Below are 17,910 nucleotides of genomic sequence, written 5' to 3' on the forward strand. Positions count from 1 at the left end.
GGTCAGCTGGTGCCATAACCCCCTACTTCCTTCTCCCCGGTCAGCTGGTGCCATAACCCCCTACTTCCTTCTCCCTGGTCAGCTGGTGCCATAACCCCTTACTTCCTTCTCCCCGGTCAGCTGGTGCCATAACCTCTACCTCTACTATAAGGCAATGTAGTGAATTAGTTATTTTATTAGAACAATTGACCAGTTGGAACACTAACTCAACATGAACCAATTATATTATTATTATCTAATTCTTAATAATTTGTTCATTTCAGATGGAGAGGAGTCTCCCTGTGTAGGTCCGTGATGGACATCGTCTTGACCACAGCAGCTGAAGGACCCCTCCAAGCCCATGTATGTACGCTGTTATGGCACCAATGGATGGAAACATGGACGTTGAGACACTTTTGGCTGCGATCCACCTGGAGCGATACCTGAAGACCTTCCGCCAGTCAGGCTTCCTCTTGGCCAGGGACCTCAGTCACCTAGACAATGGAGCTCTTATCCAGCTGGGTGTAACTGCCACCGGACACAGGAAGAGAATACTGAGGCTGGTCCAGCACATTCAGAGGGCTACCAATCAGAATCAGTCGACATCGGAGCCATTAGAGCCCGTATTGGACCGTTGTCAGTCTGAGTCTGACATTAATTCCACACCCATCCAATCAGGAGGGCCGAGGTCAGACCAAGGGGGCGGAACCGGGGACATTCCGTTTGAAGCGTTCCGGAATAGTTCTGTTCCTAACATTCCATCCATATTGATGAACTCCGGGTCAGAACAGCAGCAGTACAATGGGAATGTTGTCATAAAACCGGTTCCAAAACCTAGAACGGTGTTCTACAGACACAAAACAGAACCCGCCCGGTTTCTCTCCTGTCCCGCATCACCCACACCACCAGATCCCCTGGTTCTAACCCTAACCAGGAAACCGTCTCAGGAATCTCTCTGCTTCACCATATTGGAAGGTTTGGCTTCAGGAGAATTTAACACTGACACAGTGGTGGTGGGGCCTACACCTACCCCTAACCCTGCCCCTAACCCTACACCTACCCCTGCCCTGAGACACAGCCTAAGCCTGAGAGAGAGGAGGCTGAGTAACTCCTCAGACTCTGGAGGTCCCCTGCCCCCTGTTCCCCCTCGGCTGAACCGAGGTATCCCTCCAGCCATGTTTAGAGGACCTACATCCACACCACCATCATCTGGTGGAAGGACTGAACAAAACCAGGACCAGTGTATGACAACCCCACCACCCTCATCCCCTTGTAACTATGACGACACTGGATTCCCCTCTTTGACCACTTCCCCTCCCGGCTCCCCGATGGAGATGGTCTCCAATGAGATCTACTGTGGCACTTCACCTGGCACGGCAGCTAGTAGTGGACGGATTCCCTGCAACGCTCCTCAAACACCACCTCGGCCAGAGATCCACACCACTCCTGAAGGAATTAGGTAGGTCAACGTCTGACTTTAATATCATATACCTATATAGTAGAGATATAGGCCTACGTCGAAAGAGAGTATTGTTTTGTGTATCTAATGTTTTGTTTTGTGTGTCTGCAGCACTTTAAGTAACAGCTCTTGTGAATCATCCCACGGAGGTAAGTCTACACATCACTTTCTGAAAGTAACCTTACAGATGGTTTAGATAGACCTTATATCTGTGTATCATTCAGGCCTAGAAATGACGCTTGACCTGTTTTTTTAAATCAAGATCATTAGAGTTTTGCATTGCTAAAACGTCACTTTTTCGCTTACATACAGTTTAAATGCTTTATAACTGGTTATAATCATATATGAACCTTTTTTTATAATATATTATAACAAGGCTTATAATATGCCATGTAATTTCTTCCTCCACCACAGTCCCCATGGAGGACCCAGAGGAGGAGATCAGTCCCTACTGTGAAACAGTCTTCCAGACCAGACGACCACTGCACCACTCTGAGGTGAGACTGGGACTCTGAGGATCACAAACGGCACACTATTCTTTATACAAGAACCCATCAGGACCTGAGTCTGTTATCAGGTTATAAGAATAACCCATCAGGACCTGAGTCTGTTATCAGGTTATAAGAACCCATCAGGACCTGAGTCTGTTATCAGGTTACAAGAATAACCCATCAGGACCTGAGTCTGTTATCAGGTTATAAGAATAACCCATCAGGACCTGAGTCTGTTATCAGGTTACTAGAATAACCCATCAGGACCTGAGTCTGTTATCAGGTTACTAGAATAACCCATCAGGACCTGAGTCTGTTATCAGGTTACTAGAATAACCCATCAGGACCTGAGTCTGTTATCAGGTTACAAGAATAACCCATCAGGACCTGAGTCTGTTATCAGGTTACTAGAATAACACATCAGGACCTGAGTCTGTTATCAGGTTATAAGAACCCATCAGGACCTGAGTCTGTTATCAGGTTACAAGAACCCATCAGGACCTGAGTCTGTTATCAGGTTACAAGAATAACCCATCAGGACCTGAGTCTGTTATCAGGTTATAAGAATAACCCATCAGGACCTGAGTCTGTTATCAGCTTATAAGAACCCATCAGGACCTGAGTCTGTTATCCTCTATGGGCTAGCGTCCCACCTACGTAACAGCCACTGGCAGCCTGTGGCGCGATTTTCAAAACCTTAAAAATCCTATTACTTCAATTTCTCAAACATATGACTATTTTACAGCTATTTAAAGACAAGACTCTCGTTAATCTAACCACACTGTCCGATTTCAAAAAGGCTTTACAACGAAAGCAAAACATTAGATTATGTCAGCAGAGTACCAAACCAGAAATAATCAGACACCCATTTTTCAAGCCAGCATATAATGTCACCAAAACCCAGAAGACAGCTAAATGCAGCACTCACCTTTGATGATCTTCATCAGATGACAACCCTAGGACATTATGTTATACAATACATGCATGTTTTGTTCAATCAAGTTCATATTTATATCAAAAAACAGCTTTTTACATTAGCATGTGACGTTCAGAACTAGCATACCCCCGCAAACTTCCGGGGAATTCGCTAACATTTTACTAAATTACTCACGATAAACGTTCACAAAAAGCATAACAATTATTTTAAGAATTATAGATACAGACCTCCTCTATGCACTCGATATGTCCGATTTTAAAATAGCTTTTTGGTGAAAGCACATTTTGCAATATTCTAAGTACATAGCCCAGGCATCACGGGCTCGCTATTTAGACACCCGGCAAGTTTAGCACTCACCATAATCATATTTACTATTATAAAAGTTTGATTACCTTTTGTTGTCTTCGTCAGAATGCACACCCAGGACTGCTACTTCAATAACAAATGTTGGTTTGGTCCAAAATAATCCATCGTTATATCCGAATAGCGGCGTTTTGTTCGTGCGTTCCAGACACTATCCGAAATAGTAAAGAAGTGTAGCGCGCATGGCGCAATTCATGACAATAAAATTCTAAATATTCCATTACCGTACTTCGAAGCATGTCAACCGCTGTTTAAAATCAATTTTTACGCCATTTTTCTCGTAGAAAAGCGATAATATTCCGACAGGGAATCTCCTTTTCGGCAAACAGAGGAAAAAATCCCAAAGGCGGGGGCGGTCGGGTCATGCGCATAAGCCCAGTGTCCCTTGATCGGCCACTTGAGAAAGGCGATAATGTGTTTCAGCCTGGGGCTGGAATGACGACATTCTGTTTTTTCCCGGGCTCTGAGCGCCTATGGACGACGTGGGAAGTGTCACGTTAGAGCAGAGATCCTTAGTAAATGATAGAGATGGAAAAGAAGTTCAAGAAATGGTCAGACAGGCCACTTCCTGTAAAGGAATCTCTCAGGTTTTGACCTGCCATTTGAGTTCTGTTATACTCACAGACACCATTCAAACAGTTTTAGAAAATGTAGGGTGTTTTCTATCCATATGTAATAAGTATATGCATATTCTAGTTACTGGGTAGGAGTGGTAACCAGATTAAATCGGGTATGTTTTTTATCCAGCCGTGTCAATACTGCCCCCTAGCCCTAACAGGTTATCAGGTTACAAGAATAACCCATCAGGACCTGAGTCTGTTATCAGGTTACAAGAATAACCCATCAGGACCTGAGTCTGTTATCAGGTTATAAGAACCCATCAGGACCTGAGTCTGTTATCAGGTTACTAGAATAACCCATCAGGACCTGAGTCTGTTATCAGGTTATAAGAATAACCCATCAGGACCTGAGTCTGTTATCAGCTTATAAGAACCCATCAGGACCTGAGTCTGTTATCAGGTTACAAGAATAACCCATCAGGACCTGAGTCTGTTATCAGGTTACAAGAATAACCCATCAGGACCTGAGTCTGTTATCAGGTTACAAGAATAACCCATCAGGACCTGAGTCTGTTATCAGGTTATAAGAACCCATCAGGACCTGAGTCTGTTATCAGGTTACTAGAATAACCCATCAGGACCTGAGTCTGTTATCAGGTTACTAGAATAACCCATCAGGACCTGAGTCTGTTATCAGGTTACAAGAATAACCCATCAGGACCTGAGTCTGTTATCAGGTTACTAGAATAACCCATCAGAGTTATATTGTGTTTAGTGTTTGTGGTCACTTTGGCTCTCCTGACATTGATGAATGTGTTATCCATGTTGTGTTCTCAAAGGTGGAAAGGACCAACAGTGAAGGAAAGGCAGGAATGACAAGAAAGGAGGAAGTGAATCACGGAGAGGATCATGGGTAAGATTATTGGGTCTAGAGGAGTGGATAATACTACAGGCTTTCCAATGTAACATCTTCTCACACAACTCCGACTACAGCCATAGAGAGGAAATGGTCTACTGTAGATTTAAAATATTCTGTGTTCTCCATCTTTTCAATCCATTGTTGGTACCTGCTATCAGACACCGTATTCTCACACTAGAGAAACTTAAAGCGGCTGGAGTCAAGGTTATTACAAATGCATCAATCAATTATGGAGACTGTCTTTACACTGCAGGACACCCAAACTCTCCTGGGCCCAACGTCTGTCCCACGCTCTCCACAGTGACTCCCAGGGCTACAGCACAGTAGGAGAGGCAGCACCACCCCCTCTCTGCCTCTCCTTACCCCCCAACCTGTACCCCTCGGAGCCAGATGAGGACCAGACGATATCCCCCTACGCCAGCTACACATCTCTCTCTGAGCAGACTGCTCCCATCATCTGTGGCTGGCTGGATAAGCTATCACCACAAGGGTATGCCGGGTCCTGGTCTGGGTCCTGGCCTGGGCTGATGGTCCTTTCCTCCTTTCCTCCCTCCGTCTTCTCCTCCCTTCTGAGGAACTGTCTCTGCCTCGTGTCTGTCCTCTCAAACCGGTGTGTGTCTCTCTTCTTCCTTCTTTCTTCTTCTCATTGTATTTCTCCAGTCTGTGTTTGTGTTTCTCCAGTCTGTGTTTGTATTTCTCCAGTCTGTGTTTGTGTTTCTCCAGTCTGTGTTTGTGTTTCTCCAGTCTGTGTTTGTGTTTCTCCAGTCTGTGTTTGTGTTTCTCCAGTCTGTGTTTGTGTTTCTCCAGTCTGTGTTTGTGTTTCTCCAGTCTGTGTTTGTGTTTCTCCAGTCTGTGTTTGTATTTCTCCAGTCTGTGTTTGTGTTTCTCCAGTCTGTGTTTGTGTTTCTCTAGTCTGTGTTTGTGTTTCTCCAGTCTGTGTTTGTATTTCTCCAGTCTGTGTTTGTGTTTCTCCAGTCTGTGTTTGTGTTTCTCCAGTCTGTGTTTGTGTTTCTCCAGTCTGTGTTTGTGTTTCTCCAGTCTGTGTTTGTGTTTCTTCAGTCTGTTTTTGTGTTTCTTGTTAAATGCTAAACAGTTGATATACAGTGCCTTCAGAAATGATTCACACCTCTTGACTTCTTCCACATTTTGTTGTGTTACAGCCTAAATTTAAAATGTATTAAATTGAGATTTTGCGTCACTGACCTACACACAATACCTCATAATGTCAAAGTGGGATTATGTTTTTATACATTTTTACTAGTTAATTAAAAATTAAAAGCTGAAATGAGTCAATAAGTATTCAACCCCTTTTGTTATGGCAAGCCTAAATAAGTTCAGGAGAAAAAATTTGCTTAACAAGTCCCATAATAAATTGCATGGACTTTACCGTAACAGTGTTTAACATGATTGTTGAATGACTACCTCATCTCTATACCTCACACAATTATATGTAAGGTCCCTCAGTTGAGCAGTGAATTTCAAATACAGATTCAACCACAACCAGGGAAGTTTTTCAATGCCTCGCAAAGAAGGACACCAATTCGTAGATGGGTAAAAATTTAAAAGCAAATTTTGAATATCCCTTTGAGCATGGTGAAGTTATTAAGTACACATTGGATGGAGTGTCAATACACCTAGCCAATACAAAGATACAGGTTTCCTTCTTAATTCAGTTGCCGGAGAGGAAGGAAACCGCTCTGGGATTTTACCATGAGGCCAAAGGTGACTTTAAAACAGTCACAGAGTTTAATGGCTGTGATAGGAAGAAACAGGATGGATCAACAACATTGTAGTTACTCCACAATACTAACCTACATGACTGAGTGAAAAGAAGGAATCCTGTACTGCACTGGTTCTCAATCCTGGTCCTGTTTTTGCCCTAGCACTACACAGCTGATTCAAATGATCAACTCATCATGAGGCTTTCATTTGAATCATGTTTGTAGTGCTAGAGCAAAAATTAAAATGTGCACCCCTTTGGGTCCCCAGGACCAGGATTGAGAATCACTGCTGTACAGAATAAAACTATGCATGCATCCTGTTTTGCAATAAGCCACTAAAGTAAAAATGTGGCAAAGAAATACACTTTTTGTCCTGAATACAAAGCGTTATGTTTGGGGAAAATCCAACAAAACACATCACTGACTACCACGCTTCATATTTTCAAGCATGGTGGTGGCTGCATCATGTTATGGGTATAATTGTCATCGGCAAGGACTAGGGAGTTTTTTTAGGATACAAATAAACGTGCTTGAGCTAAGCACAGGCAAAATCCTGAATGTTCCTGAGTGGCCTATTTGCAGTTTTGACTTAAATCGGCTTAAATCTATGTCAAGACTTGAACATGTCTGTCTAGCAATGATCAACATCCAACTTGACAGAGATTGAAGATTTCTTTTTATCAAAAAGTTAAATATTGTACAATCCAGGTGTGCAAAGCTCTTAGAGACTTACTCAGAAAGACTCAAATCTATAATCACTGCTAAAGGTGCTTCTGTAAAGTATTGAATCAGGGGTGTAAATACTTATGTAAATTACCTGTATTTCTTAAAACATGTTTTCACTTTGTCATTATGGGGTATTGTGTGTAGATGGGTGATGATAATTAAAAAAAATATTTTATCCATTTGAAATGCCGGCTGTAACACAACAAAATGTGGAATAAGTTAAGGGGTATGAATACTTTCTGAAGGCCCTACTGTCTGTCGTCTCAACCCTGTCTCTTCCTTCTTCCCACTGTTTCTCCACTCTGTTTTGGTGTTTCTTGTTAAATGCTAATCAGTTCCTGTAGGTCAACAGCTCTGCTTTGCTCTTGAAATGTAAGATTTCTTTTCTCCTTTTCAAATCAGTGGTATGAGAATCTGATCATTTTTATATTTGGTATTCTAGGAACTATGTATTCCAGAAACGCTATGTGAAGTTTGATGGCAAAAATCTGATGTACTTCGGCAGTGAAAAGGTAGGCTCTTTTTCCTGAATGACGGGCTGTACTACATATTGATTGAGAGAACCAGGATTGTTCATCATGTGCCTCTTTTTTTTTCTATTCTCTCCAAGGATCCATATCCCAAAGGGGTGATTCCTCTGGCTGCGATACAGATGGCCCGCATGGCCAAAGACAATAAATTTGAGATAGTGACAAGTCACAGGACATTTGTCTTCCGGGCTGATAACGAAGGTAAACAAAAAGCACTTAACAACAAGCAATTCAAAATCTCACACACAAGCAACTACAGACGTCAGTAGTCCCACTTCTCTACACTTGTCCCAAAGTGTGTACTTGCAAATTCCCCGTCGTTATTTTCAAAGCATTGGATATGTGTTGTTAAATCCAAGTGTGCAAGTGCATATTTTAGGAGAATGGTATAGGATCGGGACACAGCTATAGAGGGGTCCTCAGGGCATACAAGCAGAGACAAACCATGTGACAACCTCTATGTAGGACAAAGGTTGACCTCAGTGAGACAAGATTGTATCAGTTACTGTCATAAACTCCTAGTAGAAACATCTTGTTTAGGACTTTACTTTAGGCTACCGATTCCTCTGGTATTTACCTATTAGGAAATGATTTGGTATCAAAAGATAGTTTCTGATACAATTGGTAACTGACTGGTACAAAAGGGTAGTTGGTTTGAATCCATACGACGCAAACAATAAATTCACATATTGTTCTTGTGTTATTACCATTTTTACCATATACTTTCATAGTAAATACCTGGTATTTTTTTGTACTATAAAAAAAGTTAGTATTACCACTATCTTTCTACCGGTCCCCTCTCAGTGCAGAGACATCAGTGGTGCAGTACCTTACAGGGGAGGGTGAAGGAACAGCTTGTGTTTGGGCGCCCTCGCTTCGGTCCTGGCAGCCACTGTCAGAGGAGTGGTCCTCTGGAGCTCAAAGGGAAGTCAAAAGTCTACGTGGCCATCAACACAGAGCAGATCTGGCTGTACAAGACTGAGCAGTGCTTTAGAAATGGGATAGGAATCACGCTGATCGAGGCCAGAGGAGCTACGATCAGAGACGGCAAAGGAAAAAGCTTTGACCTCATCACTCCTTACAAAACATTCAGGTACGTGTTTACCGACGTGGTAATAACATTTATTTAAAAAAATGTTTTGCACATTTCTCTAGTTTTAGCAACAATAAAGTCTATTCATCATGGACTTCCTACACTGCTGTTTCTGAAAAAGAATATTTTGGGATTGGTTGATTGATTGATTGATTGATTGATTGATTGTCCCTGTAGTTTCACAGCTGAGTCTGAGCGGGATAAGAGAGATTGGATGGAGGCTGTACAGGAGTCCATAGCAGAGACCCTGTCTGACTACGAGGTGGCTGAGAAGATCTGGTCCAACAGGTTTAATAAGCTCTGTGCTGACTGCCAAGCAGTCAACCCTGACTGGGCCTCCATAAACCTCTGTGTTGTCATCTGTAAGAACTGTGCAGGTGAGACAGTGTTTCCCCTACTATTGTATAGGTGGGGCGGGCTCCCCCTCCCTAGCTCTGTTGCCCCCCCCTTCCCTAAAAGAGTGGGGTTGCAGTTTGATGCCTGAGGGCCTAGTTGGGTGTTGCTTTGGGGGACTTAGCGTCCCGCCTGGTGAGTGTGACTGATGCGATAGCATTGGCAGCTGTTGGCCAGGTGTCTTAGTTATCAGCCCATTGTCATGAGCCACAACAGTTTAACTCTCACCTGTGTTGTTTTAGCACACCTGTGTTGTTTTAGCACACCTCTGTTGTTTTAGCACACCTGTGTTGTTTTAGCACACCTGTGTTGTTTTAGCACACCTGTGTTGTTTTAGCACACCTGTGCCAGGTGAAGTGCTATGTTGCTCTAGAAGTGTTTCCAAATACAAACATCATGTCCCTCTCTTGTGGTTCTTTCCAGCGAGGCAGCGCCTGAGTGTCCTGTTACCAACACAATACCACTGTCTAGTGCCAGGAGAGTGATTATGGAGGTCTTTTGTCCCTTTTCCCCTACAGGTCAACACAGAGGTCTGGGCACTATGGTGTCTAAAGTACAGAGCCTGAAACTGGACACCAGTGTGTGGAGCAATGAGATCGTGCAGGTGAGAGGAAAGGGAAAGGTTCTTCAAGGAAGGGGGAGGGAGAGAGTCAGGGGGAGGGAGGGAGTCAGGGGGAAGGAGAGAGTCAGGGGGAGGGAGAGAGTCAGGGGGAGGGAGGGAGTCAGGGGGAGGGAGAGAGTCAGGGAGAGAGTCAGGGGGAGAGTCAGGGGGAGGGAGAGAGTCAGGGGGAGGGAGGGAGAGAGAGTCAGGGGGAGGGAGGGAGGGAGAGAGAGTCAGGGGGAGGGAGAGAGAGTCAGGGGGAGGGAGGGAGTCAGGGGGAGGGAGAGAGTCAGGGAGAGAGTCAGGGGGAGAGTCAGGGGGAGAGTCAGGGGGAGGGAGAGAGTCAGGGGGAGGGAGAGAGTCAGGGAGAGAGTCAGGGGGAGGGAGAGAGTCAGGGGGAGGGAGAGAGTCAGGGGGAGGGAGAGAGTCAGGGGGAGGGAGAGAGAGTCAGGGGGAGGGAGAGAGAGTCAGGGGGAGGGAGAGAGAGTCAGGGGGAGGGAGAGAGTCAGGGGGAGGGAGAGAGTCAGGGGGAGGGAGAGAGTCAGGGAGAGAGTCAGGGGGAGGGGGAGAGTCAGGGGGAGGGAGAGAGTCAGGGGGAGAGTCAGGGGGAGGGAGAGAGTCAGGGGGAGGGAGAGAGAGTCAGGGGGAGGGAGAGAGTCAGGGGGAGGTAGAGAGTCAGGGGGAGGGAGAGAGTCAGGGGGAGGGAGAGAGTCAGGGGGAGGGAGAGAGAGTCAGGGGGAGGGAGAGAGTCAGGGGGAGGGAGAGAGTCAGGGGGAGGGAGAGAGTCAGGGGGAGGGAGAGAGTCAGGGGGAGGGAGAGAGTCAGGGGGAGGGAGAGGGAGTCAGGGGGAGGGAGAGAGTCAGGGGGAGGGAGAGAGTCAGGGGGAGGGAGAGAGTCAGGGGGAGGGAGGGAGTCAGGGGGAGGGAGAGAGTCAGGGAGAGAGTCAGGGGGAGAGTCAGGGGGAGAGTCAGGGGGAGGGAGAGAGTCAGGGGGAGGGAGAGAGTCAGGGGGAGGGAGAGAGTCAGGGGGAGGGAGAGAGTCAGGGAGAGAGTCAGGGGGAGGGAGAGAGTCAGGGGGAGGGAGAGAGTCAGGGGGAGGGAGAGAGTCAGGGGGAGGGAGAGAGTCAGGGGGAGAGTCAGGGGGAGAGTCAGGGGGAGAGTCAGGGGGAGGGAGAGAGTCAGGGGGAGGGAGAGAGTCAGGGGGAGGGGGAGAGTCAGGGGGAAGGAGAGAGTCAGGGGGAGGGAGAGAGTCAGGGGGAGGGAGAGAGTCAGGGAGAGAGTCAGGGAGAGAGTCAGGGGGAGAGTCAGGGGGAGAGTCAGGGGGAGGGGGAGAGTCAGGGGGAGGGAGAGAGTCAGGGGGAGGGAGAGAGAGTCAGGGGGAGGGAGAGAGAGTCAGGGGGAGGGAGGGAGGGAGAGAGAGTCAGGGGGAGGGAGAGAGAGTCAGGGGGAGGGAGAGAGAGTCAGGGGGAGGGAGGGAGGGAGGGAGAGAGAGTCAGGGGGAGGGAGAGAGAGTCAGGGGGAGGGGGAGAGTCAGGGGGAGGGAGAGAGTCAGGGGGAGAGTCAGGGGGAGGGGGAGGGTCAGGGGGAGGGAGAGAGTCAGGGGGAGGGAGAGAGTCAGGGGGAGGGAGGGAGAGAGTCAGGGGGAGGGAGAGAGAGTCAGGGGGAGGGAGAGAGAGTCAGGGGGAGGGAGAGAGAGTCAGGGGGAGGGAGAGAGAGTCAGGGGGAGAGAGAGTCGTGGGGGAAGATTCAGGGGGAGGGGGAGAGTCAGGGGGAGGGGGAGAGTCAGGGGGAGGGAGGGAGAGAGTCAGGGGGAGGGAGGTAGAGAGTCAGGGGGAGGGAGAGAGAGTCAGGGGGAGGGAGAGAGAGTCAGGGGGAGGGAGAGAGAGTCAGGGGGAGAGTCAGGGGGAGGGGAGAGTCAGGGGGAGGGAGGGAGAGAGTCAGGGGGAGGGAGAGAGAGTCAGGGGGAGGGAGAGAGTCAGGGGGAGGGAGAGAGTCAGGGGGAGGGAGAGAGTCAGGGGGAGGGAGAGAGTCAGGGGGAGAGTCAGGGGGAGAGTCAGGGGGAGAGTCAGGGGGAGGGAGAGAGTCAGGGGGAGGGAGAGAGAGTCAGGGGGAGAGTCAGGGGGAGGGGGAGAGTCAGGGGGAGGGAGGGAGAGAGTCAGGGGGAGGGAGAGAGAGTCAGGGGGAGGGAGAGAGTCAGGGGGAGGGAGAGAGTCAGGGGGAGGGAGAGAGTCAGGGGGAGGGAGAGAGTCAGGGGGAGGGAGAGAGTCAGGGAGAGAGTCAGGGGGAGAGTCAGGGGGAGAGTCAGGGGGAGGGAGAGAGTCAGGGGGAGGGAGAGAGAGTCAGGGGGAGGGAGGGAGTCAGGGGGAGGGAGAGAGTCAGGGAGAGAGTCAGGGGGAGAGTCAGGGGGAGAGTCAGGGGGAGGGAGAGAGTCAGGGAGAGAGTCAGGGGGAGGGGGAGAGAGTCAGGGGGAGGGAGAGAGAGTCAGGGGGAGGGAGAGAGAGTCAGGGGGAGGGAGAGAGTCAGGGGGAGGGAGAGAGTCAGGGGGAGGGAGAGAGTCAGGGAGAGAGTCAGGGGGAGGGGGAGAGTCAGGGGGAGGGGGAGAGTCAGGGGGAGGGAGAGAGAGTCAGGGGGAGGGAGAGAGAGTCAGGGGGAGGGAGAGAGTCAGGGGGAGGGAGAGAGTCAGGGAGAGAGTCAGGGGGAGGGGGAGAGTCAGGGGGAGGGAGAGAGTCAGGGGGAGAGTCAGGGAGAGAGTCAGGGGGAGGGAGAGAGAGTCAGGGGGAGGGAGAGAGTCAGGGGGAGGTAGAGAGTCAGGGGGAGAGTCAGGGGGAGGGAGAGAGTCAGGGGGAGGGAGAGAGTCAGGGGGAGGGAGAGAGTCAGGGGGAGGGAGAGGGAGTCAGGGGGAGGGAGAGAGTCAGGGGGAGGGAGAGAGTCAGGGGGAGGGAGAGAGTCAGGGGGAGGGAGAGAGTCAGGGGGAGGGAGGGAGTCAGGGGGAGGGAGAGAGTCAGGGAGAGAGTCAGGGGGAGGGAGAGAGAGTCAGGGGGAGGGGGAGAGTCAGGGGGAGAGAGAGTCGTGGGGGAAGATTCAGGGGGAGGGGGAGAGTCAGGGGGAGGGGGAGAGTCAGGGGGAGGGAGGGAGAGAGTCAGGGGGAGGGAGAGAGAGTCAGGGGGAGGGAGAGAGAGTCAGGGGGAGGGAGAGAGAGTCAGGGGGAGGGAGAGAGAGTCAGGGGGAGGGAGAGAGAGTCAGGGGGAGGGGGAGAGTCAGGGGGAGGGGAGAGTCAGGGGGAGGGAGGGAGAGAGTCAGGGGGAGGGAGAGAGAGTCAGGGGGAGGGAGAGAGTCAGGGGGAGGGAGAGAGTCAGGGGGAGGGAGAGAGTCAGGGGGAGGGAGAGAGTCAGGGGGAGAGTCAGGGGGAGGGAGAGAGTCAGGGGGAGGGAGAGAGTCAGGGGGAGAGTCAGGGGGAGGGAGAGAGTCAGGGGGAGGGGGAGAGTCATGCTCATGTTTATTTTAGTCAAGTGGCAAAATATTTACCAGGATACTGAAATTAGTTTGATTTGTTGTGTATCAAGTACTTCTCACCACTTTTACCTCCAACAAATCCATTATATTGGAACAGTTTAAATATATTTTGTACATTTTTAAGTTGAAAGTCAGATGATAGACTGTGAATATACTACGGGCCTCATGACTTCCGATTTATTCTGTGTTTGTGTTCGTCAGCTCTTCATAATGTTGGGGAACGACCGAGCCAATGAGTTCTGGGCGGCCAGGCTATCTCCAGCTGACGAGTTAGACCGTGACGCCACACCAGACCAGCGGAGAGAGTTTATCATCCATAAGTACCGTGAGGGACGCTACCGACACCCCCACCCCAACTTCAACACACAGGAGGAGCTGCTCAAGGTACAGGAACACAAAATGTCTAGATTTAAAACATATAGCTGCTATAAGAGGATTCAAAGGACATGTGTTGTGGGCTCCCGAGTGGCTCAGCGGTCTAAGGCACTGCATCTCAGTGCAAGAGGCGTCACTACAGTCCCTGGTTTGAATCCAGGCTGCATCACATCTGGCTGTGATTGGGAGTCCCATAGGGCGGCGCACCCAGTGTCGTCCGGGTTTGGCCCGGGGTAGGCCATCATTGTAAATAAGAATTTGTTCTTAACTGACTTGCCTAGTTAAATAAAGGTTAAATATAATAAAAAGTATAGGGTATATTCGTATCATTAAGCCCTTAATATTAGTGTACAAGGTGCACGAATGGAGAACATTCCTAGTTTGTTATGAAGGAAAAACTAAATTACTATCTGTCTTGACGGCATTGGCTGGTTGCTGTGCCTCACAGTAAAAACACATGGAGGGACCCTACCCTTACCGAAAAAACACATGAATTTCACATGATCACATGTGAATTTCATGTGATAACACGAAACGTGATCACATATGAAGCCTTCCTAAAAACACTTCTAGTCTAAATGTGTACCCTTACAACAACAACAAAAAAAACATGATTTCACATGTGGAAAATCATATGATTTCACATGAAACATGTGAAATCATGTGATTTTCATCATGTGAAATCATGTGTTTTTTTTTCTGTAAGGATACACATTTAGACTAGATGGTATTGGTGGTAGTTTTAGTATCTGTAACTTATCTTAGGGCTAGTATGCAGCTAGACATTCACCCCAACAATAAGGACATGGAATGTGCTTTTGAAACTAAAACAAATAAAAAGAGTCGATAAAAGGGATGGAAGCACATTTTAGGGGGGCAGTTGAATGGAGAGGAGACTTTTTGGAATTTGGGCTGAATGTCTGTCCCTGTGGCTGTGGATGCTTTTAGTGGTGCGTACATACTGTGTGTGTGTGTGTGTGTGTGTGTGTGTGTGTGTGTGTGTGTGTGTGTGTGTGTGTGTGTGTGTGTGTGTGTGTGTGTGTGTGTGTGTGTGTGTGTGTGTGTGGTGCGTCAGCCTAATGCTTCCCCCCCCCTCTCTCTCTCTCTACCATGCAGGTTCTGTGTACTGCTGTGACCGAGCAGAACCTGTTGAAGACAGTCACCCAGATTTTCACCGAGGCAGAGGCATTCCGACCCCGCCTCGCTGCCTCTAATGGATGTGACAAGCATCTGTCTCAGGAATACTCCCGCTCACAGGACACCGCGGGTAAGGCAGGGGACAGGCTTTATCTGCCTACTGGACATTTTTACTGCGTTATGTGACTATTATGCGACCATGCAGTATAATGTAGTGTACTCAGCAACCCACTGGAAAAGTAATTACAGCAGGGTTCATGGTTTGATAGAGAACCCAGATAACCTTTTGGTTGGTTATCATCAGAGCATTTGTCTGTCCAGTTTGTCAAATCTATACATACATTTTATATTTCTGTGTTTTTGATTTCATTGAATTGAAGAATTCTGTGAAATTATATAACGTAGAGCTATTTCATCAAGGGTGTTTACCGAGCTGCTTTTCTGGAAGTTTGGAGTTTTTTTTTTCTCAGGTTTGTAGACTCTAGCCGAGCCTTTGTGATGAGATAGTTAGGTCTTCCTCTGTATGTTCACCTGCAGCGCTGCTGGAGTTAAAGATTAACCCAGTTCAAGCTTTCTCTGTTGAAACAGCACAACTACAATAATGGAGGGAAAAACGTATTTTAAAAACAGAAACATTTCTAAACATCCATCCGCATTTCAATGAATAAGTTAAATGAAATTAATCATCACATTTCTAATCATTTCTAAAGTATGTATGGTCTTGTAAATGCGTTTTATTATGGCTTATTCATGAAAGTTATTGTAAAGTTGAACTTAATGTTTTGCCCTGTTTGCCTAGACCACAACTTGATGGCTACAAAACTTGTCAATATCTTCTTCATGTTTTTCTCTGCTGTTTTCTCAGACCACAGTGTCTATGATGAGATTATGCAGGCCGTGCTGCACTCCGGCTACCTCTACATGTCAGCCTCAATGAACAAAGGGACATTATCCAGGAAAACCCGAGAAGGTAGGCGTGCGTGTGTGTGTGTTTTGATGGGTGCTAACAGCACACCGTGTGTGTGTGTGTGTGTGTGTGTGTGTGTGTGTGTGTGTGTGTGTGTGTGTGTGTGTGTGTGTGTGTGTGTGTGTGTGTGTGTGTGTGTGTGTGTGTGTGTGTGTGTGTGTGTGTGTGTGTTGATGGGTGCTAACAGCACACCGTGTGTGTGTGTGTGTGTGTGTGTGTGTGTGTGTGTGTGTGTGTGTGTCTGTGTGTGTGTGTGTGTGTGTGTGTGTGTGTGTGTGTGTGTGTGTGTGTGTGTGTGTGTGTGTGTGTGTGTGTGTGTGTGTGTGTGTGTGTTGATGGGTGCTAACAGCACACCGGTGTGTGTGTGTGTGTGTGTGTGTGTGTGTGTGTGTGTGTGTGTGTGTGTGTGTGTGTGTGTGTGTGTGTGTGTGTGTGTGTGTGTGTGTGTGTGTGTGTGTGTGTGTGTGTGTGTGTGTGTGTGTGTGTGTGTGTGTGTGTGTGTGTGTGTTGATGGGTGCTAACAGCACACCACTTGGCACGGGTTGAATAGAGGAATACTGCCTCCTCAGTAACATCAGTATAAAGGCCTGTAGAGAACAAAGTACTTTATAGGACCAAATACTGACTGGGCCAATACTGTTCTGTTAGGAAATACACTACTTACTGTTAGTGGCTGGAGTCTCTACAGTAAAACAGCTTTGTGATTTAGAAGTTACTCATAGTTACTTAAAAACATCTATTTAAAAACACAGCTCATCATAAAATTCTAAAAGTTATTTTATTTAGAAAGGAACCTCGATTTCCCCGCTTCATTGCGTTTGTTCGCTCTAATAGCCGAAAGATGGAGATTCTGAAGTATGGCAACGCAAGACTATGAAGAAAGTAACAGCCTATATTTTTTTCTCCCAGATTTCCAGAAGTACTGGTGCACGGTGGAGAGGTCTCTTCTGTTCTATGAGTCTGACCGATGTCCTGATCCTAGCATGAAGATCAACGTCAAAGACATCGTCTGCCTGGGGGTCAGCAGGCCGGACTCCTGCAACAACAACGGCTTCATTGACAGGTTAGAGGACCAATCGTGGCACAGTAACTAACGTAGGCGGCCAATCATACTGTCTCTTTCACTCACGTGGAAAGGATACATTTAGCACTGCCACTCAATGTACAGGCATCTACCAACTAGTGTTGATCTAATGCCCTTCACTTATGTTCCTGTGTCTTGTTGTAGGTTTCTCTATACATTTCAACTGTACTTGTCCTCAGAGAAGCTCTATCAGTTTGGATTGGAAACTCCTGATGCACTGCAGTGTTGGGTCAAAGCCATCGGAAAGGTATGAGATGACTTTCTATTCCAAAAGAGTGCAATGCCTGCACACTGATGATGCCAATTCTCAGCTTTACTGACGTAGTTCGAGCTCTTCCAGCTCAGAATGTTGTAATGTTGTAATGTCCCTATGCATGCATAAAGGGGGGGTTACAGTGAAGTGTTCCCTCCTTTCTAACCAACACCGTCTATTTACTGTACTAGCCTGGGATGTGTCTGTCCAGTGTTCCTTCCTGTACTTGAACCACTTCCTGTGTTGTCTTCCTCAGGCCGCCACACCTTTAAGCTGCCACTGTTTGCTAGCGAGGGAGTTTGAGCGGGTGGGAGTGCTGCGTTACAAGGCCATGCGAGACCCTTCTCAGTGGAAAGAGGGATATTTTGTCCTTCAGAAGTCTAACCTCTTCATCTGCCCAGGGAACGACGGAGCAGCTGAGGACATTATCAACCTTAAACGTCTGCAAGAGCTCAGTGAGTCTCCTGTCCCGACCAAAGCTTTACTGGCACTGTGTGGTAATGCATTTGCTCAAATATTGTTTGGCAACTCCTTACTGAAACATTGACCATGTTATGCCCCAACTAGGGATTGCAATAAAGCTGCCAAAAAAGGAAGTACTATAGTGATTGAAAACCCGTCTGACTATAAAGAGAGAGTTTAACTACCCCAAGCACCGTTTCTTTGAGCAACTGTTTGCTGATGAATGATTTGGTCCATCTTCCATTTGTTCTGTGTTTGACTCCTAGGTATAGTAACTGAGAACCAAAACCATGAGAAGAAGGAAATTCTGGTTTTGGTTGAAAAAGGAAGGTTGGTTTTCAGTCTCTT

General features: G+C 47.7%; 1 protein-coding gene across 3 annotated transcripts in view; it reads left to right on the plus strand.

Moving 5' to 3' along the window:
- LOC106604143 (arf-GAP with Rho-GAP domain, ANK repeat and PH domain-containing protein 3) overlaps nucleotides 1-17,910 on the plus strand; it is a 64,417-nt gene that overhangs the window by 21,452 nt on the left and 25,055 nt on the right. For 2 of the 3 annotated variants that reach the window (XM_045717838.2, XM_082975015.1), the window contains exons 2-18: nucleotides 264-1,438; nucleotides 1,550-1,587; nucleotides 1,853-1,935; nucleotides 4,629-4,702; nucleotides 4,962-5,198; nucleotides 7,598-7,667; nucleotides 7,766-7,886; nucleotides 8,490-8,778; nucleotides 8,956-9,155; nucleotides 9,690-9,775; nucleotides 13,486-13,668; nucleotides 14,776-14,926; nucleotides 15,662-15,766; nucleotides 16,673-16,826; nucleotides 16,992-17,094; nucleotides 17,357-17,555; nucleotides 17,829-17,892. In XM_045717838.2, coding sequence (XP_045573794.2) covers nucleotides 345-1,438; nucleotides 1,550-1,587; nucleotides 1,853-1,935; nucleotides 4,629-4,702; nucleotides 4,962-5,198; nucleotides 7,598-7,667; nucleotides 7,766-7,886; nucleotides 8,490-8,778; nucleotides 8,956-9,155; nucleotides 9,690-9,775; nucleotides 13,486-13,668; nucleotides 14,776-14,926; nucleotides 15,662-15,766; nucleotides 16,673-16,826; nucleotides 16,992-17,094; nucleotides 17,357-17,555; nucleotides 17,829-17,892 — 3,251 coding nt within the window. In that variant the 5' untranslated portion in view covers nucleotides 264-344. The remainder of the gene's footprint in view (nucleotides 1-263; nucleotides 1,439-1,549; nucleotides 1,588-1,852; nucleotides 1,936-4,628; nucleotides 4,703-4,961; nucleotides 5,199-7,597; nucleotides 7,668-7,765; nucleotides 7,887-8,489; nucleotides 8,779-8,955; nucleotides 9,156-9,689; nucleotides 9,776-13,485; nucleotides 13,669-14,775; nucleotides 14,927-15,661; nucleotides 15,767-16,672; nucleotides 16,827-16,991; nucleotides 17,095-17,356; nucleotides 17,556-17,828; nucleotides 17,893-17,910) is intronic. The other variant, XM_082975016.1, reaches the window with a different exon arrangement.

This window comes from Salmo salar, chromosome 05 (genome assembly GCF_965601325.2).
Source record: "Salmo salar chromosome 05, fSalSal1, whole genome shotgun sequence".
Taxonomy (NCBI): Eukaryota; Metazoa; Chordata; class Actinopteri; order Salmoniformes; family Salmonidae; genus Salmo; species Salmo salar.